The 25259-nt window shown below is 55.3% G+C and overlaps 10 protein-coding genes across 10 annotated transcripts; 5 read left to right on the forward strand and 5 right to left on the reverse strand.

Annotated features, from left to right (window-relative positions):
- Nucleotides 1-74: 74 nt before the first annotated feature.
- Nucleotides 75-1802, forward strand: BDP55DRAFT_658078 (cytochrome c oxidase subunit VA). The gene is made up of 4 exons (XM_060574454.1): nt 75-518; nt 767-812; nt 937-1054; nt 1216-1802. Exons 1-4 carry the CDS (start codon nt 316-318, stop codon nt 1335-1337), a joined length of 489 nt encoding a protein of 162 aa, XP_060431620.1. The 5' UTR covers nt 75-315; the 3' UTR covers nt 1338-1802.
- A 374-nt stretch (nt 1803-2176) lies between these two features.
- BDP55DRAFT_658081 (uncharacterized protein) lies at nt 2177-7272 on the reverse strand. The gene is made up of 4 exons (XM_060574455.1): nt 6858-7272; nt 3743-6793; nt 3533-3694; nt 2177-3480 (listed from the first exon to the last, which is right to left on the reverse strand). Exons 1-4 carry the CDS (start codon nt 7032-7034, stop codon nt 2596-2598), a joined length of 4275 nt encoding a protein of 1424 aa, XP_060431621.1. The 5' UTR covers nt 7035-7272; the 3' UTR covers nt 2177-2595.
- A 627-nt stretch (nt 7273-7899) lies between these two features.
- BDP55DRAFT_692518 (emp24/gp25L/p24 family/GOLD) lies at nt 7900-8661 on the reverse strand (the record flags this gene model as incomplete). The annotated part of the gene is made up of 3 exons (XM_060577125.1): nt 7900-8190; nt 8255-8443; nt 8509-8661. The coding sequence occupies 3 exons, from the start codon at nt 8659-8661 to the stop codon at nt 7900-7902; spliced, it is 633 nt and encodes a 210-aa protein (XP_060431622.1).
- Nucleotides 8662-9080: 419 nt separating this feature from the next.
- Nucleotides 9081-11453, forward strand: BDP55DRAFT_658086 (PhoD-like phosphatase). Its single transcript, XM_060574456.1, has 4 exons — nt 9081-9432; nt 9492-9503; nt 9571-11150; nt 11198-11453. The coding sequence occupies exons 1-4, from the start codon at nt 9358-9360 to the stop codon at nt 11379-11381; spliced, it is 1851 nt and encodes a 616-aa protein (XP_060431623.1). The 5' UTR covers nt 9081-9357; the 3' UTR covers nt 11382-11453.
- Nucleotides 11454-11730: 277 nt separating this feature from the next.
- On the forward strand, nt 11731-13830 carry BDP55DRAFT_658089 (uncharacterized protein). Its single transcript, XM_060574457.1, has 4 exons — nt 11731-12236; nt 12404-12663; nt 12872-13054; nt 13150-13830. Exons 1-4 carry the CDS (start codon nt 11962-11964, stop codon nt 13485-13487), a joined length of 1056 nt encoding a protein of 351 aa, XP_060431624.1. The 5' UTR covers nt 11731-11961; the 3' UTR covers nt 13488-13830.
- Nucleotides 13831-13838: 8 nt separating this feature from the next.
- BDP55DRAFT_658091 (calcineurin-like phosphoesterase) lies at nt 13839-16324 on the reverse strand. Its single transcript, XM_060574458.1, has 4 exons — nt 15777-16324; nt 15038-15627; nt 14062-14978; nt 13839-14009 (listed from the first exon to the last, which is right to left on the reverse strand). The coding sequence occupies exons 1-4, from the start codon at nt 15943-15945 to the stop codon at nt 13985-13987; spliced, it is 1701 nt and encodes a 566-aa protein (XP_060431625.1). The 5' UTR covers nt 15946-16324; the 3' UTR covers nt 13839-13984.
- A 1047-nt stretch (nt 16325-17371) lies between these two features.
- Nucleotides 17372-18410, reverse strand: BDP55DRAFT_692522 (short-chain dehydrogenase; the record flags this gene model as incomplete). Its single annotated transcript, XM_060577126.1, has 4 exons — nt 17372-17486; nt 17541-17673; nt 17727-18110; nt 18167-18410. The coding sequence occupies 4 exons, from the start codon at nt 18408-18410 to the stop codon at nt 17372-17374; spliced, it is 876 nt and encodes a 291-aa protein (XP_060431626.1).
- A 228-nt stretch (nt 18411-18638) lies between these two features.
- Nucleotides 18639-19493, forward strand: BDP55DRAFT_72608 (uncharacterized protein). The gene has a single exon (XM_060579089.1). The coding sequence runs from the start codon at nt 18739-18741 to the stop codon at nt 19318-19320; it is 582 nt and encodes a 193-aa protein (XP_060431627.1). The 5' UTR covers nt 18639-18738; the 3' UTR covers nt 19321-19493.
- BDP55DRAFT_72551 (trimethyllysine dioxygenase) lies at nt 19411-22039 on the reverse strand. The gene is made up of 9 exons (XM_060579018.1): nt 21403-22039; nt 21189-21206; nt 21034-21100; nt 20824-20884; nt 20653-20740; nt 20481-20589; nt 19790-20423; nt 19641-19712; nt 19411-19580 (listed from the first exon to the last, which is right to left on the reverse strand). Exons 1-9 carry the CDS (start codon nt 21636-21638, stop codon nt 19501-19503), a joined length of 1365 nt encoding a protein of 454 aa, XP_060431628.1. The 5' UTR covers nt 21639-22039; the 3' UTR covers nt 19411-19500.
- A 1252-nt stretch (nt 22040-23291) lies between these two features.
- On the forward strand, nt 23292-25107 carry BDP55DRAFT_658112 (uncharacterized protein). Its single transcript, XM_060574459.1, has one exon. It carries the CDS (start codon nt 23711-23713, stop codon nt 24890-24892), a length of 1182 nt encoding a protein of 393 aa, XP_060431629.1. The 5' UTR covers nt 23292-23710; the 3' UTR covers nt 24893-25107.
- The last annotated feature ends 152 nt before the right edge of the window (nt 25108-25259 follow it).

Consider the following 25259-nt stretch of genomic DNA (forward strand, 5'->3'; position numbering starts at 1 on the left):
GCACCCTCAGCCGAAACACAATTCACACGGCCTGGAGCTTCACAGCTCATTGGCCCCCCCCCCCCCCCCCCCCCAAAAACAGCACCAAAAAGCTACCGCTTAGTCATCCAATCAAAATCTCGCAGAATCCAATCCTTTTTCGTGCCTACCAAACCACTCCAACCACATCATCCGACTCAATCCCGAACGAAACGCCCGTAGCTTTCGCGAAAAAAATAATCCTTCTCCTCCAACGTCACCGACGCAACAAACCTCCCGCCCTCCCACCCTTCGGTCGACCCGCTTGCTACCTCTCCTCTCTAATCGAAAACAAAAATGTCTGCCTCTATCCTCCGCGTCGCCGCCCGCGGCTCGATCAGCTTCTTCCGCGCGAACCCCATCCGCCAGCCTCTCGTCGCCCGTTCCGGCATGCTCCTGCCCATCGTCGCGGGTGTCCCGGCCGCCAGCAACTTCAGCACCAGCGCCCGCCTTCGCTCCGGCGACCACGCCGAGGAGACTTTCGAGGAGTTCAGCGCGAGGTGAGCCATAATTCGACATCTTGGAATTGGGGGTGGTTTTTCGAAGGGGGGGTCGTGCGGTTGGAGGGAAACTCTCGGGCGAGAGGGAACGATAGGGATGGAGTGTGTTGGGAAGGATTGGGCCTTTTTTTTCCGCCCGCCAACCATCATGCCACCATCTCCATCCTCCATCCGCGCGACAAAGCCATTGACCCTCCTCGGCCCTCGGACTCGTTTCTCAATTGGCACCGCTAACTTTTGGACCATAGATTCGAGAAGGAATTCGATGGCGTCCAGGACGTTTTCGAGCTTCAGGTACGGCCTCTGACAATATGACCCTCGGGATCTGAACCTAGTCCCCCCTACTACCTACCTACCTACCCACCCCCGGCAAAGTGGTCTGATGGGGCGAGGCTGACTCTTTTCCCGCAACAAACAGCGTAACCTCAACAACGCCTTCGCCTACGACTTGGTCCCCTCCCCCTCCGTCGTCGCCGCCGCTCTGAAGGCCGCCCGTCGCGTCAACGACTTTGCTACCGCCGTCCGCATTTTCGAGGGTATGCATTCTTCTCTCCCCCCCCCCCCCCCCCCCAATCGGTCTCGTCGTTGCACTCCATGCAATATGCACCGCCGTTTCGGCTTCCGCAGGCCCGGGCAACACTTGTGGATGCCGTGCACAACCAATTGACCATTTCCTAACTGACACAAACCCAAACAGGCGTCAAGGCCAAGGTCGAGAACAAGGGCCAGTACGAGCAGTACCTCGAAGAGCTCAAGCCCCTGAGGGAAGAGCTCGGCGTCCCTCTGAAGGAGGACATCTACCCCGAGGAGAAGAACTAAATTGTTTCATCTTCTCTCAGTTGAGCAAAACGAAAAGAGGGTTATAACGGAAGGGCCTAAATCGATTCATTGAAACCGACGTCACCCCCGGCTAGGGCCAACCAAAACATCAAAACTCGAAACCAACTTGTATATTTCTACAGGAGCAAAGAGGAAGAAGAAGAGAGGAACGGGGGAAGCAAAGTCTGCTTGCCGCGCGCGTGTGTGTGAGAAGTCTGATAGAACGGGGGAGGAGTTTTTTCCTTGGTAGTGTGTGATTTTCCCAATCAAAGTCCCATGTACCATCTTAGACCTCTGCTCAATCTCATATGTTACAACCTGATTCTGCACGTTTCGTAAGACCCTAGAATCCTCCTCAGTATCATCTTGGATGCGGCATCTGGACGTTGGGCAAGCTATTGAGTCGATTCAAAGTCCTACGTTACCATCTTGAAGCCTCTTCTCAAATATTCTGGTTGGAATTCGACGAAGTTACAGAGATGCTCCTCGAATGGAGGAGAAGTTGACACAGGAAAGACTCCCCATCTGCCCAAGATAACCCATCATGAAAGGACCGTCTCGTTGGTCCAGAACAAGGTAGGCCATGCAAGAGTCCTTCGAGCTCCCGCCGTTCAAACTGTCCCCCTACTTTTCCATGACACCTCGTTGCACCTCCAAAATCATCTTTCACGAGAGGCAGTCATGACGTTGAACAAGCAATTGAGCCAATTCAGTGGAGAACACTAAGGCCTGCATTCCGACGTCTCAGGAATGTGCCACCTCGATGCATCTAATGTAGTCACAGGTTGCCAAGTGACAACACCTTCAACTAGACCATCCACTCTACGTCACAAATTGGACACTCACCAAGTCGGTCTTGCAGCATATAGCCATCTATTAACTATCCAGCTCACTCGCAACCCCCAGAGCCAAGGCATCGAACCACAGCGAAACCCCTTCAATGGTATCTTTCGCTAAGGGTAAGGGAACCAAAACCGAGCCCCAATAAGACGGTACACATACAAATCAAGACAACGACGTCCATCCTCTCCTCCCAGCCTCCAAACCCTCAAGATCCCATCGCCACGCAACACCACCACCCCCCCGTTGATTTCAGGTACATAGGTACGTAGAAAAGCTCACACTTCACCAATATCTCTGTACGCAGTTACCCTTTAGTAGGGGATACTAGCATATACGTTTCTCTTTGAGTTAATCCTGTACTGGGACCCTTTAACTGCGCAAAACTTTTGCTGAAAAAGGGGCACCCCATCTACGCTCAGTCCCGCAAATGGGGCCATCTGTTGTTGGCTGAGTTATTAAAAAACTGCAGGCCTGCGACAGGCGTACCACCGCCAGACTCATGTGGCGTAGGCGACGTCCCACGACTAGTCGAACCACCACCACCACCACCACCACCAGCCACGCGTCCCGTCCTCGGGCTCATAACGCTCAACCGCGGGCTTCGAGGAACGCTCTGCTGTCTCGTCTCTCTGCGTCCGTTCTTGAGCGCCCTCAGCTCCTTCTCCACGCGCGCGAGCTCCTTTTCGCGGTCCTTAGTGATGGCCTTGGTCTCGGCAATCTGCCTCTGCATCTCCTTGACCTGCTGTCCGGCATTGGCAGTGACGTTGAGGACTTGTGCGAGGTTGCCCGGGGCCGACGACTGCATCGCGGCAACCTGTTCCTTGAGCTCGCGGTTCTCGCGGGAGAGCTCGCTGTTGGAATGGTTGGCCGTCTGATAGGCGTCTCTTGCGTAGCTTAGCTCGCCGTCCCGGCTCTCAAGCTTCTTCTCGAGCTCTGCCACCTTGGCCAAGGCCTTTTCGAGCTCTGATGTCTTCTCCTTGAAAGTCTCCGTCGCGACGGACCCGGCGTTGACGAGGGCTTCTTCAAGAGTGGCGCTCTTCACTTTCAACTGCTCTTCAAAAGCCTGTGCTTTGTCTTGCCACTCACGGCTCTTCTCCAGAGCCTGGTCCTCCTTTCTCTTTGCTTCATCCCGCTCGGCCTCGAACTTGGCTCGTTCCCGAAGCGCGGTCATGTGCGCTGCCTGAATGGAATTGGTGGTCTCGTCGTAGCTTTTGATTCTTTTGGAGAGATTGGTGAGCTGTTTCTTGAGATTGGATTCCAAGGTTTTCGCCTCCTCTAGCTGATGCTCGAGTTCGGACACCTATTCACTTGTCAGCACATTTGCAATGTTGAACCGAGCTAACGCTCTCTACCTTGGTCGTCAGAGTATCCAGGTGCTCCTGCGTTGTTTGGATGTGTAGTTGTGACGGTTGAGGATTCAGCTGACTGCGAACCGCTGCGTCAATGTCTCCCGGCTCTTGTCCAGGGAGAGGGCTGACTCGCAGGCGTTTGACAGCTTGCTGCGGCTCGGCATCCTAAACATTCGATTAGCACCAATCTTACAAAAGTGAAAGGCAACCCACAGTCTTGCGCTTGCGGGTCGGCTCCTCCGCCTGACTCTCGGGTTGACTGCTGGAGTACAAGTCAAGAACAGAGGAGGGGATAAGCTCGGGGTCCCAGTCAAAACCGGGGTCGGGAAGGATTGCTTGGTTGGCAAACGAAGCAGCGTAGTGGTCAATCATCACCCCCTGGTTATCTCTTTCGTCCAGATAGCTCGTCTTTCTCGACTGACACACGGCGATGCACAGCGCATTTTGACGCATCAAGCCCTTGAAGTCCAACGGCAACAGTAGCTCTAGATGCTCGATAGAGCACGTCGTCGTGAGCCTCAGCAGCATTGGCTTCTTTCCATTCATTTTGCCCCATTGATCGAGAAGGTCTGTCTGCATGACACCGTTGTCGAATCCAATGACCACGTCAAAGTCGCTTAGGTCGTCAACGAGAGCCTGCTGGGCGTGTACAAGAACGACGAGCAGAGAATGCTCATCCTGGCTTTCCAGCTCATGCAGACCCTTCAGAGAGTACGCCATCTCCCCAGTTCCGACGATGGCTTCGAGGTACCCGATAATATTAATATCACGCGCGACAATGAGGATTTTCTTGTGGCTCGTTTGCAGTCGCTCGAGGAACCTTCCCACGAAGAAAAACTTGCTATTGGTGCCCATGGCATGCTTCTTGAGGTCTTCCGCGGACAAGGCGTCAATAGAAGCACCGTCGAGAGGTGCGGGCCCGTCGCAAATGTCGCGAAGCTGGTTGAACATTTTTTCAATGAACTCCACCGTCTTCGAATCGACAACTTCTTCCTCAGACTGCATGTCCCTGGTGAACTGCTCAATCACATTGCGATATGCCTTGATGGTGCTCCGGTACAGGGGACGAATGTTGGCTGGGAACGAGAGCGTGACCAGGTAGTCGCTCTGATCCACGGCCGTCGGAGGGCCCGAAAGGTACGGCTCTTCAATGTCTGGCGAAGTCACAGTGCTCTGGTCGCCCGCGGTGGTCTGGTCTTCCGGCAACATGTCCATAGGATGGCCATCAGGTTGAGGAAGTGTGTTTGAGGCCTCTTCGGGCTCGACTGATCTGCTGATGTCTGAGGGGGATATGGTGATGGGCAGCTGCTCGGCCGATTCAGGTGGCATAAGATTGCTGGGGAAGATGTCTCCCATGCTAGCTGTCTGGGGCTCTTCGTGGATCAGAGGCTCCATCGTTGGCTCGACGGGGGCAGCACCGGCAAGTCCAGGCATGTCTGTAGACGACGTGACCGGTTCACCCATGTTCCAGTCTCCCGTGAGAGGTAGCTGCGAGTTGATTTGGATGGATGGGTGGTCCATGGGTGCCGAAAATGCGAGGTCGGCTGCGCCATCTTGACGGATCTGGGCCGACTCAGCCGTCGGACTCGTCAATCCTCCCTCGGTCAATGTACCTTGCAATGCAGCTTCTTGAATTCTCATCAGCTCCTCTATGGCTGAGAGTGGTTCGTCGCCCGAAGTATCCATGGCTGGAGGTAGACTCAGCGGCCAATCAGAGTCCTGAGACCTGTTGGGTGACGAGGGATGAGGAGGAAGTGACCGTCTTTCGAAGCAAGTCTGAAAACTATCGGCCTCGGAAACCTCGTCCTCACCACGCTGTGTTAGCGCAGTGGTGATTGCCTGAGAAAAAGCGAACGGAGGCGACTCTGAGCTAGCAACCGTGGCACTGAAGCGTATCGTGCGTGAAGGTCTTCGACGAACGGTGTCGGGGACCACGTGCTCGTCTGCGTAGCTTTGACTTGCGGAAATATCAAGAAGAGGTTGAACGACTTGAGCGGCTTGGGTGTTCTGGCTGGGGCCTGTATCAGAGCAAGCAATGATTTGCTCAGTCGCCCACTCCTGATCGTCGGTGTATCGTTGCGACTTGTTGGAGGTGCCCTCGGACGTGCTCTTCGCCGAGGAAGTCGCTGGAGAAGTTGAGGTGTCGAAATCAAAGGCAGGCTGGGTGTGGAAAATAGGCGTCCTGGCAGACTGTGAATCCTGGGGATAATCTCCGATGGCGGAGTTCTCAGTATGTTCAACGACTTGTAGCTCGTCGACCTGATGCGATGGAATTGACCTATCAGAGACCGAGGGAAGGGAGTCGTGTTCACGTGAGGCGCGTCGAGGTGGCTGCGATGCAGCTGCAGGCTCTGCAATGGAATGCCGATGAAAAGGTGAGGCTTGCTCGAGGTCAAAGCTTAGGCCCTGGCTTGGTTGAGGGCTGTTCTGTGTCAAAGGGATGTAGCCCGACGACACCGGTGCCGGTGGGTGATCCTCAGAAGACGGATGAGGTGACTCCAAGGGCGTCCGGCGGACAAAGAAGTGTGAACGGTGATCTGGTGCACTGAGAAGTCGGGCCTGGGAATCCGTAGACTTACTCAGGGAGGTCCTGAGACTAGACTGCTTTTGCGAATCCGAGATCTCACGCTCGGTGTTGGCACCCCCTTTATTGCTAGTCGAGGCTCCTTGTTTGATGGAATACGGCGAGTCCTGGGTATCGACTGCTGAGCACTCTTGAGAGTCGGGGATAGTCCTTTGACTAAAGCCCTCCGTAATCACCACTTGACTGTCTTCGTTTTCGAGGGCTGAGATGGGCTGAGAGCTGAGCGAGGTCGACCCTTGCGAGTCGGATATGCTAATGTATTCTGAAAAGTCGCGATCTACTTTTGAGGGGATCGCCACGAAGAAGCCGGCCGTGGTGTTGTATGCAACATCCGAGGCAGCGTCGGTATCAACCTCTGAAGCCGACGACAGCAAGGAAGGAACCTCACTAAGGTATCGCTTCCGCTGCGGTGGATTCGAGTCGTTGTCCGAGTCTGGGTCTTGCAGGCCTTCCGGCTGCCTAGATTGCGATCTCCTTCGTCTATTTGCCGTCTGCACGGGTTGACTACTGTCGATCGAGCGGATGGACGGAGTATGCGCCGGTGAGCCCTGCTGTACGACACCCTGGACGTCTCGCGATACAGATTGTCCTGAGCGCGCGGGGTGGTTCTCTTGATAGAGCAAGTCGAGTTTCCTTCTCCAATCGAATATCGCTTTCGAAGTGACGTCCTTGCTTGGGGCCTGGTTTTGGGTCAGCAACCGCTCTAGTGAACATGGGGGGGGGGGGGGCCTCTAATAGACTTACCCACGTGGGACGGTATCGCTCGCCGGTTGCCGAGTTGTCTTCCCAATCGACGAGGTATTCAATGTCCGAGCCGCTTCGCCTTTCTTGTAGAATATCTTTAATGATATACCATTCCTCCCTTGGCTGTTTCTTGTGCTTCTTTGGGTGGCTGGAGCTGCGGCGCGAGTCCCTCGGCATTGACGAGTCGCGATCCACCTCAACAGAGGTGGTGTGTTGTTTTGGAGTTGCTCGTTGGCGCGGCGGATTGGGCTTGCATATGCGGTTTCGGGGCCATAGGTATCGCTAGTCTTGGGGGAATGCGCGTCAGGTTGTGATTTGTTTGGGCAAAGTCTCTAGAGGGGACGACCTACACGGGTCGCACGCGAGGCTGCCGTTGCTATCGCAGCTCATGAGCTCAAGCCGCCCGAGATGGCAAGACCACAGCGGGTCCACCTGCAGCCTGCCGTGGCTGGGTGCACGAGCCACAGTCTTGGCCAATCAGACGTCGCCGACAGCTCACTGGGTCTGAGGCAGTGGGAGGAAGTGGTCGACGCCGTCTATCAATGTCTCTGGCACAATTGCGACGACTCGAGATGCGAAAGTAGGTGGAAGAGCAGTGTGCGAGGAGAAAGGCAGCAGCTGCCATCTGAAAACCTGAAAGCTGATAGAGGTGGATGCCTGACCAATTTGATCCGTCCGTTGCATTGACAGCGTTCAAGCTCTCGGCGCTGACACTTTAGGCAGGCGAAAAGATCATGGACCAAGGACAGCCTTATCACAAAGAACCCTCGAATCTAGGGAGGGCATTCATTAAACCATTCATCAAGTCCACTAGTGGTGCCAGTGCTACACGTGCTCAGAGAGCTCCCATTTACGGACCGGTCAACCCGTAGACACCCCCTTCTTCATGACAACAGCGCTGAATTTTGATCGTCGTAGATATCTCATACCATGAACCACATCAAGTCTCTTTTTACGTGTGATATACACGAGTCCCTGGTGACTCCTTTTCCCCCGCGCCGCGATGAAATCCAGAATAACTTTTTTTGGTTCGTTGCCCCGTTCATACGTAGCCCTTGCGCGCGCCCTGGAAGAAGAAGCGAACGATAAACACCTGCAGAGCTCCCATCAGAACGATGAGGGCGCACTGGATCATGCTGAAGTTGATGATGCGGCCTTCGGTGCTGCGGACGGTGCTGAAGTTGCGGTTCTCTCTGGTGCGGAAGTACTTTTGGCCTCTCGAGATGGTCGAGAGCTGGCCGGAGAGCTTGAAGATGGTCTCCTCGAGGGTGGAGTGCTGTTCGGGAGAGGCACCCTGCTTGGCGGGAAGCTGAGCGCGAACCTCGTTCTCGACCTGGATTGGCAAGGGGTCAGCATTGACTCGGGATTGTTGCTTAAGTTGGGAAAGGACTACATACGGCAATCTCAAAGTCGACAAACTTCTCGGCAAAGGTACTCATCTCGTTGTTGAAGCAGAACTCGTAGTCACCCATCTGTTGGGCCGTGAAGACAAAGTCGCCCTGGCGTTCCTTGGCTCCATCGAGGATGATCTTGTTGCCCGGTCCGGTCACGGTGTAGTCGACATCGAAAGAACCACCAGATTGGACCTGTATGCATATTGATTAGCTTGGTGCAGCATGTCGAGGTGATGATGGCGCGGGTGTCGACGTACGGCAAAGTAAAAGGCAATCTTCTCGTTCTCCTTCTGGGTCTTGGCGTAGAAGCAGGCCTTCTCGTTGGCGTGGAGCTTGTAGGTCAATGCAGTGGCAGCGACCTGGGAAACGAAGCAGGCGAAAAGCCCGCAGGCAATGGCGGACACCCTCATGATGTGTTGTTGCGTGGGGAGAGTCCTGGGTGGGCGCGTGAGGGTATCTCTCGTCGACTCTGGAAGCAGGGGATTCTGGACAAGCTGTCGCCAAAAGGGTCACTTAGAACGGGCCACGATTGAAAGTTCGGCGCGGAAAATTGGCGCCGCTACACGCCCCTTGGGAGCACGCACGGGCCAAGCGGAAGCGGCTGCACACCTCAGTCTGCGGGAGAACAAGGTGGCACCTTCTGTTCAGTCCCCATAGCGCTAAGCATCCACGCACCCAAGACCTAAGGTAAGGTACCTATGAGCTCGCAACTTCCGTCCTCACCAGCCACGCTCACATGCAGGCGGGAGGTGGCTTGTTATCGCGCATCGGTGTTTCAGCGCGTACGGGGCATTCTATTAATCAGTGACCTCATCTCTCCAGAGGTCAGCTAAGCTGTCACGTCACGTCTGGCTGAGCTTCCCATCCACCTCTGAGAGGGCAGGTCCACGGACTACCTTACCACCTTCTATCAAACCTTCTTCCATTGTCTCGTCCTTTCTCTCCAATACCCAGCTGCAAGGGAGGCAGCTCTTGCCTTTTTTTTTCTTTCACGGACGATCCCTGCAAACTATTTATTCCTCCACCAGTTCAATCTTTTATCCATCTCACCATCTACTGCTACTTTCCACTTCACATCTACCCACTTCAACGGAGCTCTCGGCGTCATGGCGGTTCAGACGCGTATTGCAACCACATCCTCAATCGCGTTGAGAGTGGTCTCGTACCTCTTTCTGCGATGGGTAAGTTCTTCAAGGTCCTCTTTTAGCAATTGGTCGCTAACCATTGGATGCAACTCTAGTTTCCCGGCCCAGTAAGTTCCACTTATTCCCGAGCGTTTGACTCTCCGGGCTTGGCGCATCGTGCTGATCATGGTGTAGGCTGCTGTGCCCATGAGCATCTTCGCACTCTTTGCAGTCTTTGTGCCTTCCTTCGTGTCTGGCTACATTAATGAGCCAAAGTACGATGTGGTGGAGGACGACGTTGACGTGACCGTCAAAGAGACTATTGCCGAGGATGTCGATGGCGCGGAAGGCACCAACGGCCATGTCGTCGCCGAGGAGATCCAAATCGAAGAGACCATCATCATTAAGGACAAGTCCAGCCCGTTGAAGACGCTTCTTGCCGGAACGCCGAGCTCAACCAGTCCCATTCTCTCCATCTTGACCTTCCTCATCAACTTGGCCCTGGTCGCAATGACGGCCGACTTCTTGTTCCGCGTTCGACAGTACCACCCGGTCGATGACCTCTCCTTTGTGCGCCTTGGTTATGTCTCTCCGACGGAGGCGAAGTTCGTCATTCGCGAACCGGATCAAGCCAAGATGCCCGTCACTCTTGAAATTCACATCAAGGACCCGCAGCCGCCCTTTGACAACCCCATGTGGCAGCTTGGTGGTGGAATGAGGTTCACCGACAACACGACCGACTTTGCGACCACCTTGACCGTTCCCCTGAAGCACTCCCAGCAGAGAATCTACGAATGGCGCACGTCCAACCACCACAGCGGCGAGTTCGTGGCCCCGCCTAGAGCCGGCCAGATGTCGACCTTTAACGACAACAAGTTCACTTTCCTATCGACTTCGTGCATCCTCCCGCGCTTCCCGTATAATCCATTCGAGCACCCCCTGGCAATCCCTGGCATGCGCCATCTGGCGCGAGTCTTGCCTAACTTGCAGGCGCAATTCATGCTCTTCCTAGGGGACTTCATCTACATTGACGTGCCCAAGCGCCAGGGCAAGAACGAGGAGGACTACCGCCAAAAGTATCGCCACGTCTATGCCTCTCCGGACTGGGCACCCGTAGCACAGAACCTCAGCTGGATCCACGTTCTCGACGACCATGAGATTGGCAACGACTGGTCTTCAAACACCACTGGCGTGTACCGGGCCGCAATTGAGCCTTGGCATCATTACCAGGAGCTCGCTAACCCCCCTCCTGCTCGCGTTGCTGGGACCACGAACCTCCGGAGACAGGGCGCCACCTACTTTGAGTTTGTCCAGGGCCCCGCGAGCTTCTTCATGCTCGACACGCGTTCGTACAGATCCGATAACGACGTTCCTTCCGACAGCCCGGAGAAGACCATGTTGGGTGCTGAGCAGTTGGAAGACTTCCTCGCCTGGCTGAACCGTCCTGAGCCCAAGGGAGTCAAGTGGAAGATTGTCGCCTCGTCGATCCCTCTGACCAAGAACTGGCCCATCAACCGCAAGGATACGTGGGGAGGTTTCCTGGTGGAGCGACGCAAGGTTCTTGAGGCCATGTGGGATGCTGGTGCACGGGGCGTCGGTGTTGTTGTCGTCTCTGGCGATCGTCACGAGTTTGCGGCCACCAAGTTCCCCCCTCCAGCAGACGGAAGATGGCCGGAGAGCGCCGCCGCGTATGAGTTTTCATGCAGTCCGCTGAACCAATTTGCTTCGCCGTTGCCGAGCTACAGACAGACGGATGACGAAGACGTGTCTCTTAAGTAAGTGCCGTTGCTGGACTCTGGAAGTCTGATATTAACAGTGACAGATACATCCACTCTGGCAATTCCAAGTTCGGCTCTCTCACGATCGAGAACCTGGCTGAGGATGAGCAGAGTACTCTCAAGTATAACCTATACATCGACGGCGAAATCGTTTGGAATACAATCATCCTGTCACCCTCGGTCGAAAAGGCCCCCAGCTCGTTTTGGGATAAGTTGAAGGGAAACTAGGATAGACAGATAGACAGGAGTGGGAACGATGGTCCTAGGACATGAATTTGAATCAAATATTATTTCAAGCAACACATGAGTTGGTCTGCTCAGAGCCCAACGCTTCCGGGGTTTCTGCCCAAGAATTGAGCGTACACACGAGAGTGTTGCCAGCTTGCGGCTCGGTCCTTGGCCATCGTGAAATCCCCGCCAGTCTCATCGTGCTCATTCTTAGAAACATGGATTTCCTCGCATCATCACAGCCGGCCAATCGCAAGGGCAATTTTTCCAACCAACATCGGCATGCATCCTGCATTGCGCTACGGCACCCCTCTCCCGGACGACGTTCTCCTGTCCCGGGAATAAGAGACCGGATGACGATCCGCTACGCAACTCCTCAATGACATCGGACTGACTGCCTCACGCCAAAAAGTGCGGAGAAGCACCATGCATGCAGCTCCAATCCCGAGATAACATCACCTTTACAACATTGAACATGTGAGCTTCTCATACATCAACCATAACCAAGCTTATTCTGAGCACCCTCAACTCCCGTAAACTCCAAACTTGAATTGAAAGATAGATCCATAGACCAAGAGCAATGGCAATGAAACGCCTCCAACAACTCGGCTCCCAACTCTCCTCGTCCATCTCCCCCAACCCAGACGAGACAGAGACAATGGCCTCGGCCTCGTCCAAATTCGCCCTCAACGAAAACGGCATCCCGCCCTTCGAGTCCTTGCCCCTCGGCAAAGACGACCCGCGCTTCTCGGCCTGGGGCTTGTACGGCGACAAGGACGAGCTGGGGACGCTGAATAGGTTGACTGACGAGCGCGTCGCTGCTGCTGCGCGGGAGGAGATTAAGACGGGCGTGAGGTAAGGAAAACTGAAAATGAAATGATTTTTTCTACTTTTCGTCTCACTCTAGCGACGTGAATATTACTCCCGTGAAGTTCACACTACCCAATCCTGAACCAATACAACGAAGAATAGAATCTTCGATGGCGGATTATAAGAAAGACTGACGTGACGACACGACACAGAATCTCCCTAAACTGGCCCCTAACAGCTCAATCTACCCCCTTCTTCAACCGCCGCGCCTTCCACCACGACATTTACCGCAAACACCCGCGCTTCGTAAACGACGACGAGTGGACCTTCAACTCACAGTCGTCGTCGCAGTGGGACGGCCTCCGGCACTTTGGGTACCAGAAGGAGGAGAAGTTTTACAACGGCGTCTCCATGGACGAGGTCCACGCCGTGGGGGAGGATGGGAGGCGGTCGACTGTGAATGGGATTCAAGGTGAAGCAACCCTCCCTTTTTCTCCTACTCCTTTTTTTAACAGGTCCACCTACTCCCTTTCCCTAGTTCTTCTTCCTCCTCTGTCGAAATCTCATTGGCTATCTGAGAATCCGGGGTCTTCGGGAGAAGGCCGGTGTTGATGATGATGATGATGATGATGATGATGATGATGAGAGATACGTGAAAGCTGACAACCGCCCAAAAAAAGCCTGGCAAAAACACGGCATCGTAGGCAGAGGCATCCTCGTAGACTACCACACCTGGCGCCTCGAGCAAAACATCCCCTACGACCCCTTTGCGCGGGACTCCATCCCCATCGCGGACCTCCAAGCCTGCCTAAAAGCGCAAGGAACAGAGGTCAAGTTCGGTGACATACTCATCACCCGCACAGGTAACTCCCTCCTCTCCCTCTTCCCAAACCCCAATCTCTCAACATCTCCCCATCCAAACACCCCCAAATCCTCTTCTGACAAAACCCCATCCTAGGCTTCACAGCAACACACGCCTCCCTCCCTCCCTCCACCCTAACCTCCCACCTCGCCGCAACCCCCCAAACCTTCTCCGGCGTAGCCCAATCCGAAGACGCCCTCCGCTGGATCTGGTCAAACTTCGCCGCCGTCGCGGGCGACCAGCCGTCCTTCGAGTGCTGGCCCCACCGCGACCCGCAGCACTGGATGCACGAGGTCCTCCTCGCCGGCTGGGGCATGCCCATCGGCGAGCTCTTCGATCTCGAAGCGCTCGCGGCGCAGTGTAAGCGCGAAAAGAGGTGGAGTTTCTTTGTCGTGAGCGAGCCGTGTAATGTTCCTGGCGGGGTTGCGAGGTGAGCTTCTTAAAGTCCCCCCCCCCTTCTTCGGTATGTTGTTTGATTTTTGGCTAACATGGTGTGTGTAAGTCCGCCCAATATTCTGGCCATCTTCTGACAAGTCTGGTCGAGTCTCTAGTCGCCATACGCGAAACTACCTGATGTAAGCGAACGTAAAACACTTTGATGGGAATGAACGACACGGAGGTGAAACATTTACTGCCAGCTTGAAAGACTGAAGATTGTCGAGGGTGCCTGCGGTGAAATCGTAAAGTGGCTGGTCACCCAGAACACTGCTGTCATTCAACCAACACTGTACACAATAGCCTACGCGTTAGCACATAATCAAACACGGCCCCAAAAGACGCAATCGTGAAGTTGAAATGCTTTAATTGTATTCGTATGCCAGCTTTCCTCGCTGAGCTAATTTGTTGAAACAAACCAAGCCTTGACGCCCTAGTGTGCTATCATCCGCCGCGGGCCTTCTATCGCCAACACCTCTACCCCTTAGTTGCCGTCTCATCCCTTGTGACTCTTGCGGTCGCTGCCAACATGTTAGTGAAAGGAACTCAAAGGGGCGTTGCACAAAGACTCACGTGCTCAATCTCCTAGACAGTTGCTGCAGCTTCTTGTCGTTGGCCGCATCCTCGGCCGCCTTCTCCAACGCCTGCTTCCGGTCCTCATCTTGCTGCTTCACGACCTCGTCGTGGCTGGGGGGAAGTCTCTCGTTCTGCAAATCGACCTTGCGAGCATCCTCGAATGTGTTGATGGCGTTCTTGATACCCTCGGCACCCAACATCAGGGTACCGGCAGGCAATCTACCACCAGAGACGGTCTTCAACTCGGTGACACGCTCAGACTCTTCGCGCAACACCTGGAATACACGCGAAAGACGACCAATGGCCAAAATCTTGTTCTTGATGGCCCGTCTCTTGTACTCGATCGACTCGGGGTCCTGCGAGGCGCCCGAGAGGGGCGGCGACATGGGGCCGGGGGATGTGGACGAGGGGGTGGCATCCTCCTTGAGCTCCTCCTCCGAGCACGTGCTAAGAATGGCGATGAGCATATCGGTAATCTTTTCACCGACAAAGGGAAGAGACCAGGTGAAGACGTCCATGAAGTTGGGCAGCCAGTAGGGGTGAGGCGTGCAGTTGAACTGCCGAATATTCATGACATTGTTCTCGTACTTCAACACGGCAGCCTTGTTGTTGTAGACGTCGAGGTAATTCGGCGCGGAGAAGATGGTCATGACACTGGGGAAACCCGTGGTGCGAGTCTTGCGGTACATGCGGTAGCCGGCGTCTTGCGCCTCGTGGGCACGAATGACGGAGAGAAGGTTGTTCTTCTCGAGGAATGCGCATGCGGCCGGGTATGAGAAGAAGTAGGAGCATCCGCGAACGTGGTTGTGCAAAAAGTAGTCACTCGTCTTTTCTTGGCCAAAGTCCTCGAGGGGGTCGGCCCAGAGGATATCGCACATGAGACCCTGCGTGGGAGGCTCGCGGAAACGGTCAATCTGGGTGAGCATTTCATTAGCTGCGATGCGCGCGTGTAAGGGGCAGGAGCAATACTCACGCTACGCAAGTCGTCGAGTGTGTGAAGCTCCGGGCTCAGACCACCGTGAATGCACAGGAACTGCTTATTCATGACAGCAGCCAGGGGCAGACAGCAGAAAGACTCCATGCAGGCCTCGTAAATGGCCTCGGAGTACTTGTGCTTGCACTCGAGCTTGAAGGTGAAGTAGTCGGTCAAGTGGCGACACTCGTGGTTGCCGCGGAGCAGCCAAAGAGTCTTGGGGTAGTGGATCTTCAAGCACCAGAGGTACAGGACGCACTCGATGGAGAAGTAACCTCTGTCGACGTAATCACCGAGGAAGAGATAGCGCGTCTCGGAGGGGTCGCCTCCGACTTCGAACAGCTTCATGAGATCGTAGTACTGGCCGTGGACGTCACCGCAGACAGTGATGGGCGCATCCATCTCGAGCAGGTTGGGCTCGGCGCGGAGGACCTCGGTACAGGTCTTGAGGATCCATAGAGCCTGCTCCTCAGTCAAGCGACCCTCGCGGTAGAAATGCTGCTTGAGGAAGTTGATGTTGGGCTTTGTGTGGGTTTCGTCCTCGAAGAACTGCTCGTCAGAGGGCGTGAACATGGCGGGGGCCTGGACATCTGTGGCAAGGAAAATGAGGTTAGCGACGACAAAGACCTGTTGGACTGAAGTGCCTCGAAACGAGGATATTCATGGCGGTCCAAGACTCGCGATGGACGGCGAGGCTGGCGGGAGCACAGCAATAGCGTGGATGGAGTAACAAGCGTACCTTTGCAGACTCGCTCCATGGTGTTCACCTGGGTGCCATCTTCCATGGTATGAATGGTGAAGTCAATCTCGGGCAAGGGCTTCTTCTCGCGAATGGCGCGGATGGCATTGTCGACCTGCTGCTGGGTGCGGGTGCCGTCACCAGGCGTGCTGGGAGCCTCGGGGTCCATGGTTGCTGGTGATGTGTGAAGCGGCGAAATCGAAAGGGGTACTAATCGGCCGGGGGGGTATCTATGATGGATACGAGGGCACTCGGGTGGCAGAGAACAGAGCGGTGAAGGTCGGGTTAGGCGAGAACCAGCTCTGGATCAAGTCGCGATGGGGGGGCCTGCAAAGAGGCGAGCTGGGTTGAAGCGAGGTCGTTGGGCACGAGACGACAAGAGACGAGGCCAGGCTTTGCGATGCGATGCGAGGGGTAAAAATTGAGGTGAGGAAGATAGGGCTGAGAAGGGGGAGAGTTGGGTGAAGGGAATTGGGATGGGATGCACTTGGCCAGGCCCAGTGTGTTCAGTGTCTGGCAGTCGTCAGTCTCCAGTTTGGCTCGCTACGCGGACACTTTACTAACGCTAGGTACTAAGGTACGGGAGGCGCACTCACTCTCCCGCCTTGAGGTAGGTAATCAGTGTGATACGGCATCCCTAGTAGGTATCAATCCAGGGCATTCAGGGTGCTGGTGCTGTCGCTCAGGTAAGCTGGGAGCTGGGGGGGGAACACGCACACCTCACCCTCCATTACTCCGTACCTCAGACGAATTGGCAGGTGGCAGACGCCAAATGCCCGCGGACGGCGGGACACTGAGACTATGTGTACATCCCACCCGCACCCAAGACAGGCGAGGAATGAAGTACCCAAACCTGACCCCTCTCTTCTGTGGCTCGCGTCTGGGAGGCGAGAGGCAGCCACAGGCGCCCACTTCAGTTGCCTTTTCTGCCCCTTCCCCCCACCCCACTTCCTTCCACCAAGAAGGGTACGTACCATCATGACCATTAGGTATCCGTACCTAGCTGGACCCTTTTCTTCCAAGTTCCCTTCCATTTCCCCTCCCCCTCATCCACAGATTCCACAGTGCACACCCACAGCACCAGCACCAGCATCAGCACTTTTTCCACTTCGCTTCACCTCCAATTGCAGTGCATGCAGCACCAGCACGGTTCACCTCGGACTGGGCCAGCCAAGAATGGAATATCAAGACGCGCATTGGACACAATCAGCAAGCCTGCCCCTCCTCCGCGTTTTCTCACCACACGGGTCAGCACACGGTGAGATGTGATCCTCACCGGCCCAATTGTCTTCAAATGTCTGTCATCATTCAGCCTTCTAACGCTGGCTTTCTTTCTACCTCTATCCGGTCTATCGGCTGCTCCTCTGTTTATCGGCATGGCATCCCTGAGACTCGACCTAGAAGGCGCTCACAGTCTGCTGTCACTGTAGCATTCGAGCCAATGACCCCGATACGCAAGCAAGCTCGGCTTATCGGCCCATCACGCTGCCTCCGAAACCCTTGCTCGCCGGCCAACATTTGCTCCAGGCCAGCCATGGCACTCTTTCATCTTCCATCTTTATGGCATCCTCATGGGTATCATTGTCCTTGGCTTCTCAAGGCAAGCAGTAACCTCCGTCGACGACAAGATCCGAACCGGTGGTGTACGAGGCGGCGTCCGATGCCAAGTACAGATATGCGCCCTTGAGCTCGCTGGGTTCTCCCTCGCGTCTGTTTGACAAGTCAGCCTACAAACTCATTCCCTTCTGCATCTCGGCAACTTACCCCATTGGCGTCTTGTTCCTCCACTGCTTCTTGGACTCTGCATCGACAAAGGCAGTAATCTCAGTCTTGATGTATCCGGGCGACACCGTGTTGACGCGGGCGAAATCGACCCATTCAACAGCCAAGCTCTTGCCTGCTCACTAGTCAGCCCCGTTTGGTTTCTTCACACTAGACTGCAGCACTTACAGAGGTGGACGACAGCCGCCTTGGACGCATTGTACACGGCTTGCGCCTGCGGGATGTTGACGACGTGAGCGCTCATACTGGCGGTAGCGATGAAGCTGCCAGTGGTGAAGCCTTCGAGCTTCTTGCCGTCGAGCGTCGTGCCCTCCTTCTTCTGCCTGCGGAAATGCTCGCCAGCAACCTGGGCGCAGTACACGGTGCCATTGACGTTGACGGCCATGACCCTATCGGTAACGTCCATCGGTCCGTCGATCAAAGGGCCCTCCTCCCATGCAATGCCCGAGTTGGCAACAAAGATATCGAGGCGGCCGTTGAATTCGGACACGATCTGCTGAATCGACTCCTGAACGGCCTGGTGGGAGGTGACGTTCACCGGGTACGCCTTGCCTGCGGAACCATTAGCAACATGACTTGAACGTTTTTTGTTTGGCATCTCCACGCACACTTGACGCCGTACTCCTTCTCAATCTCAGCAGCACGGTCCAGGGCCTTTTTGTTGCTGTTGTACCAGATGGCAACGTTGGCACCCGCCTCGGCGTAGGCATGGGCGATTTGCAGACCGATACCAGCACCAGCTCCAGAGACAATGGCCGTCTTGCCCTTGAGAGAGAACAAGGGCAGCACACGAGTGCTTTGCGGGGCCACGGTGGCATCGTGCTTGAAAGCACCGTCCTTCATATCGGCCATTCTTGCAACTGTCGTGGAAAATGGCTGGAATCTCGCGGGGTTGCTGTTGCTGTTGCTGGCGGCTGCGGCACGAGGAACACAGAGGACTCGGGGCCGCGAGACCGCAGCGCGAAGGACGTGGCGGAACATATTTAACAAGCGTCGACAGGGAGGAATATTGCCGCAAGAGGGTCTCTTTTTTCTTTGCTAATTCACTCAAACAAGGTTCTAGGGAGAAAGCTTCACCGCACTCTAAAGATATTGAGTATTCCACTCGACGATGTCCACGAAGTGGCCCCCTCGAGGGAGGAGCTAATACTAATACTAGTATGGCCGGCGCGCCGCGGCAATGAGTCCCTGGCTCATGCGCCGGAACAATCGACAGCGAGATGACGCTGTGGGGCTCAAAGGGGAGGTTCCCCATGCTGTGCCGCTCCACGCTAGGACGGATGGAGGGGTCAATGAGAGCGGCAGCAGCCAGTGCGGTGTCTCAAAGCCGTCATTGACCCTGAAGACGGCCACTAGGCATATGCCTATGCATGGCTGCCGTCGTCGCAACATGCCCTTTCCAGGCTTCTGCTGCATGTCTCATGTGTTCTTCATCCTCGGTCGTCGCCGGGGGGGTTCCAGAACTTCCAGGTTCTCGTGGGGGGGAACCTGGTGCCATGGGGTCCCGGCCTTCGGGGCGATTCGGGTCGCATTGTTCCTGAACTGGGCCGTGTCAATGTCTCTCAAGATGCGAAATGTCAATTCCAGTGTCCACGGCGGGTTTGCTCAATGGGCCAAGGTCCTGAATCGCGGGGGCTCATCGGGGCTAAAACGCACATCCCCCGCCTTGACTCGACTGGCGCGCTTCTACACTACAGCCGCTTTTAAAACTACAGGGGACATCGCGGGGGGCACACGACGGACACGAGACCTTGACTGCTAGAAAACGAAACGAAGCCAAACCGGCGCGGGTCGTCGGCCAAACGCAAACGATTGACGATTGAACGGATGAAATGCATCATCAACGGTTTCCTCTCTGCGCCTTTACTCGCGAACCATTTGCTCCCTTCACATGCCAATGCAACCCTACCCAAAAACTTTGACACCTTGTCATGCATTCCGTCTAGCCAACAACCTGGTTCAGGACCTGCTCGTGAGGGAAGTTTGTGTTTCTCCAACGGGAGACGAAATCGTCACGGTTGACTATGACGGTGTCAGTTGCATTCGCTCATGTCATAGCCAGAGAAACTTGAGATCACTCACTATAGGCGCCGGCGATGCGTCTTCTGCCCTCAAACGCACTCCTACCGTGCATCACACGCCAGTTGTCAAAGACTGTGCAAGACAGAATTAGCATTTGCCTTGTTTTTGTTTCAACGCAAAAGAACATGACATGGGGGGCCACCACTCACTCAAAACCTGGCCGGGCTTCAGTTGCCACCAAAACTCAACGTCGGATCTCCGGAGAATGGCATCCCACTTGCGCGCCGCCGCGTACCACTCCGTCGGCGAAACGTCGTCGGAAAAGGGCACCACGCCGCGGTCGTCATTGTTCCACCGCACCCGTTGCAGCGTCCGCGTCTGCGGGTCGACCTCGAGAACGGGGTACCGCTTGTCGGGGGAGATGGTGATGCCCTCGTTGCCGCTCGCGTGCCAGGGCAGGCGGACCTTGGCGAGGATCTCGTACGCGGCCGGGTCCTCTTTCTGCAGGATCTGTGCCGCGTAGAAGGCGTCTACGAGGAGTGATTCCCCTCCGAGCTTGCCATCTTTAGGAAGCTTCTGCTGCTCCTTCCCTGGCGGAGGAGCTTCGTGGGAGAGCATGTGGAAGGCTTGCAGGCCGGCGGGGTCGGTGAAGTAGGTCGTGTCCGTGTGCGCTGGGAGGGCGATGTTGGTGTAGGCCGTGTCGGCCATGGCGAGATCCGGGACGAAGTCGTAGAAGCCGCCGTAGTGCGTCTCGCGGATGAAGGCGATTCGTTCGAGGACGCGCTGTGTTGGGGCTGGGGTGTCGTAGGGGGTTCCGTCGACGAAGGCGAAGCCGTATTCGCGCTATCAGGTGTCAGTCCATCGTTCACCCCATGGTAGCTGAGGATGTGTTTTACGTACGATGAGGTTTGTCAACTTTGCGACGCCTGAGTCGTCGTTCTTGGTCATGAGGTGGTTGTATTCGACGACGGGGCGTCTGGAGCCCACGTCGGAGCCCCAGAAGTGGTAGCTTGCGCGAAAAGTCAGTGACTGGTGCGATGTTAAAGATGATTGGTGAGGTAGGTGCCCTTACTTGACTTGCTCTGGACTCCGGTGGTCATTTTGCAGGTAGTGCTTGATAAAGTGCCAGGGGTAGAAGCTCTCGTGGCCGTCTTGCTCCCCTGGTTGTGCGCATCATTGTCAATCCGGGGTTTCTGTTTTCAACCGTGTGAGAGGTGAGAGAGGGGGTTGGTGTTGCACTTACATGTCACCTTGATACCCTTTTCTTCAGACTTGATTTCAGAGGGTCGGATGTCTTGGCTAATCTACAGTTCCATTCAACCCCTATTAGTCGAGTACAGGCCGACATCTCGCGGTAGAGGGTTAGGTTTGCCAGCAGCAGCAGCAGCAGCAGTAGCAGCAGCAAAGTAGTCACGAATGTTGACCAAGCGGGACGGGACCGGCAGGGACTTACGGCGTATGTGTCAAAGTTTCGTTGCGTGGTATCTTGGTTCACGCATTTGCTGCATCGACAGTTGTCTCTGGTACGATGGAAGGTTGTGTTAATTCAGACGAAAAGACTGACGGGATCTAGTACTTTGGTTGTGAAGGTGTGGTTGGCGAACGTACCTTAGCCAGAAATGGGGGCTGCGTTTGGGAGAGTTTGTGTTAGCTGAGGTTGTTGCAGTATTATGCGCATGTCACTTGGTGAGTAGCCTGTCTGTCGGAGCCGGAGCCGGAGCCGGAGCCGCGCGGCCGGGGTAGCGCAAGGGGGAACGGAGGGGGCGGAGAAAGCAGGCGGGAGAGAGGGGATGGATGGTGGTGGAGTCGGAACCGGACTTACAGCGTCGATCTACGGGTAGACACGCCTGCCAGCCCGTCGATTTGCACGCCGTCGTTTACGACTTTGGCATGGAGCTGGGGCTGGCGGGCGGCGGCGGTTGCGGAGAGGTGTCTACTCGCGGATCCGAAGGTGAGGCGGGGTGGCTGTGGTGCTGGTGCTCCGAACGCAGAAGCGGCGCGCCTGGAACGGGGAGTGAGACCTTCACGTGTTACTTTGGGTGTGGTGTATGGATGCATACCTCGTGGCTCGGGGTGCGATGGACCTGAGCATGTTGGAGTACCTTAACAGACGAACTGAAGAGGGAGGAAGCCTAGAGCCAATTGGATGGGAGGGAGGGTTCCTGTGGGATTGAACTCTGATAACGGGCCGAAGAGGAGGGTGGGAGGGGAAAGATTGAAGATAAGGTAAGGTAGAGTTGGAGAGAAGAATGAACTCTGAGAAAATGGATGGGAATTTGGAAACCGGGGGATAGGTATTTTGGGTTGGTGGTTTGAGAAATTCAATGCGACGAGACGGGATCTCGGGGGATCGGGAGGGGCTGCTCTGCCCACTCTGGTCTGGGGAACCTGAGAAAGCCGAGAACAGGCGGGACCTTTTACCGCTAGAGATGCTGAGGCGATGGTTTCTTCGGGGCACTGACATCAGCTGATTGCCCCTCCGTACCCCTGCCCAACTCCCTTTGTTGGACAGATGGACTCTATTGAGGTGCTGTGTGAATGGATTGTGCCTCGGCCTAAGCAGTCGACCAGAACAAAGTCTGGCGGTCCCGAGTGGACATTTCAAGTATGAATTGCATTGAGCCAAAGGGACGGAAGACACAGTCCTCTCCTGAGCTCTTCATGGGGAACATATCATGACGTCTTGTGTTTCTCTCAGTGGGCCGATGCTCTCTTGCGTATAATGGTGGTCTACATTATGCGATCCAGGGAACCCGAGGAAATGCCATGTCTCCTACTGCGTCTTCTACTTACCGAGTGTACCAAGGTACCCAGCTACATGCTTTTTTCCGGATTATCCCTCAGGCTCGAGATGTTTGATTCACCGTCCCTCACAGAACCCAAAGAATAATGCATTCTTCGTGGGCGTTCGGCTCTCGATCGTCATAGTCGAGGCGGTGCCAATACTGCCCGACGATCCTTCACCCATATACATATTGCACGGCATACGCTCGGGAGCGCAATTACAGTTCCGTGTGCGACGCGGCATCGTCAACCTCCGGCTCCGGCTCCGGGGTCCGGCCCCATTAACCCCGAGCAACCACCACCGACACCACCCGAACCCGGCAGCTTATGCCGACAAGGCCGCACCGATACACGGGCTTCTAGCCCTCTGACAGTCAGTGCTGTAAAGGCAGTCTCCCCGTTGCTACAGGACTCCTTGTTCGACGGCGCACACACAAATCTTTCCAGAAAATGTCGCCACGTCGTCAGAAAGTATGCCTCGCTTCGCCCAACGCGTTTGATCGCCCTTCATCCAGACCCTTCTTCGAGGCCTTTCTTAGGAATTACACGCCTTCAAAACCCGGACAAGGGGGATTTAGCCCAGGGGTCTGTGGCGCACAAACACCATAGCCGCCGTGACCGTTCTCCCGGGACAGCTATTCTCACCTGCTTCATCGACAACCACCCGATTTCCGGGTCCTGATACAACCATCGTGGCATCCGGGTCCCGTACCCAGACCCTCTCAAGAAGAGGACAGGGGAAAACATGCGCCAGAGTGCCACAATCGGCCTTCACTTCAACCTCTTTTACCCCGTTTTGGTCGTGCTGCGAGGCGTTGCAAGGTACAACGTGCATCAGACCCTCGGGGCCGTCCACTCACATGACCTAGGCGGCGCCGAAGCAACGGTAAATTGGAAATCTAGTTCCTCTTTTCCTTTGTCTGTGTCCCGCTGTCGTCTCCTGCAGGTTTGGCGTTTGCTGTGTTGGAGCGAGCGGCGTTGGGGATTGTTAAGTGTTCGCGCGTAGACGGCTCGTCTGATTGGTCGCGCTTGGCGACGACGAGGGGGGGCGAATATGAAAACCCCCCGTCATCGCGGCAGAGCATGTCCTGCGGTTGGTCCGATGCGTTGACTGGAACCAACAGAGCCGTCTGTGAATTGGTCTTGTCTGCAAGGAGTTTAGATATTCATATAGCTATCATGATGTCCTTCTGTGTACATGTTCTGATCGAGTGGTATTTCCTTGAGTTGTTGGTCTCTGTCTTGCTTGGATTTCCTTTGATACTACGAAATTTCTCTCTACATCTCTTTAGTTCTCTACAACCGCACTCACTTGGAGGTCACTTTTTAATCTAATCATACACAACATGGCCTCACGTAGGAGCTGGCGGAGGCTATGCATGATAACCTGGTTTATCTACACCCAGAGCTTGGTTTCCGGATTGCAAATCACGCCCCTCTCGCCGCCAACATACAACCTTTATAATGTCAACCACCAACTTACACCAAGAGCAACATCACGAGCCGACGCCAGCTGCCCCGTAAAAGGCCACACGGCCTGCGGCAACGGCCTGGCAGACTACTTTTGCTGTTCCAGCGAAACAACATGCATGGTCCTCGCAGAGAAGACCACCGCTCTGTGCTGCCCAAATGGATCTTCTTGCGACACCATCTCGCCCATCACCTGCGACGTCACCTTGCAAGATGTAATCGAGAACCCGACGAGCCCGATCCACACCACAAGACTGAAAGAGTCTCTACCACTATGCGGATTCAAGTGTTGTCCGTTTGGGTATACCTGCCGAGACGGTTCTGCCTGCGTCTTGGATGACGGCCAGGAACAAGAGGGGTCTCGGACTACGAGCACCTCAGTCTCATCTGCAAAGACAAGAACAAGGACCGCTACAAGTACGCTTTCAACAACGGCTACCCAGGCAGCGACATCGACGACAACCGTCGAGACAGTTCCAACTGCCTCGCCAACACCATCCGCAAACCCAGGCGATAACTCCCCGACCCCATCAGCAGTACCATCCCCCTCAGAAACCGAGATCCCCGCCCCCGCCGCTGCAGCCGCCTCCCCGAGAACCTCAACATCAGGCGTCATCATCGCAGGCACCACCGTCGCAGCCATCACCTCGGTAGCAGGCCTAACATGCCTCCTCTGGTTCAAGCGACGCTCCATATCCGAAACCGTCGGATCCGCAAAGTTCCCGCGCCCCTGGCAACAGCTCCGCGAGCACGGCTCGGACCAGGACGTCTCGCTGCCGCGGTATAATTCCCCGCCGCCGGCGTACGCCGTGGAGATGAAGCCGCCGTTGGCGAAGCCGTATACGTGGAAACACTACAGCCCGGACTCCTTCAGCCGCGACCGCTATGACGGCCGCGACGTTGACGACGGTAGTGTCCCTGTCCCAGTGTCCGTTGGACTTGCTCTCGCCGTGGAGTTACCCGCTACGCCGGTATCCTTTAGCCAGTGGCATGTTCGGCAGGAAGGGGAGGCGACGAGGCCGCGGTCTCATTATGAGCCCTACCGGCGTCCTTCATAATTGGGAATGTCTTTGTAAAAAAAAACCTTAGTTTTGTCTTGGGTGGTTCGGCTTTCTTCTTCGATAGATCAAAATTTGTTTTACCGTCTTTTCTTTGTGTTGTAAAGCTTGCGCTTGTCGAGCAGATACCTTTATGAGAAATATGAGACACGTTTTCTGTACACTACTACGGGATATAGGAAGGAAAATATAGAACAGGATCACGAGTTCGTTTGCCTACGAGTATGAACCAAAACCTTCTCGCGTCTTTCATGCAGATAGTGATATAGTTCGGCCCATCGTGAGAGCGATTCCAGCTGCCCCCGAGATTATATCAGTCTTAGTAAAAGCTGTTAAAGCTCAATTAGACTGCCAGAATCCAACGCGC

This window comes from Colletotrichum godetiae, assembly GCF_030913485.1.
Source record: "Colletotrichum godetiae strain CBS 193.32 chromosome Unknown BDP55scaffold_13, whole genome shotgun sequence".
NCBI lineage: Eukaryota > Fungi > Ascomycota > Sordariomycetes > Glomerellales > Glomerellaceae > Colletotrichum > Colletotrichum godetiae.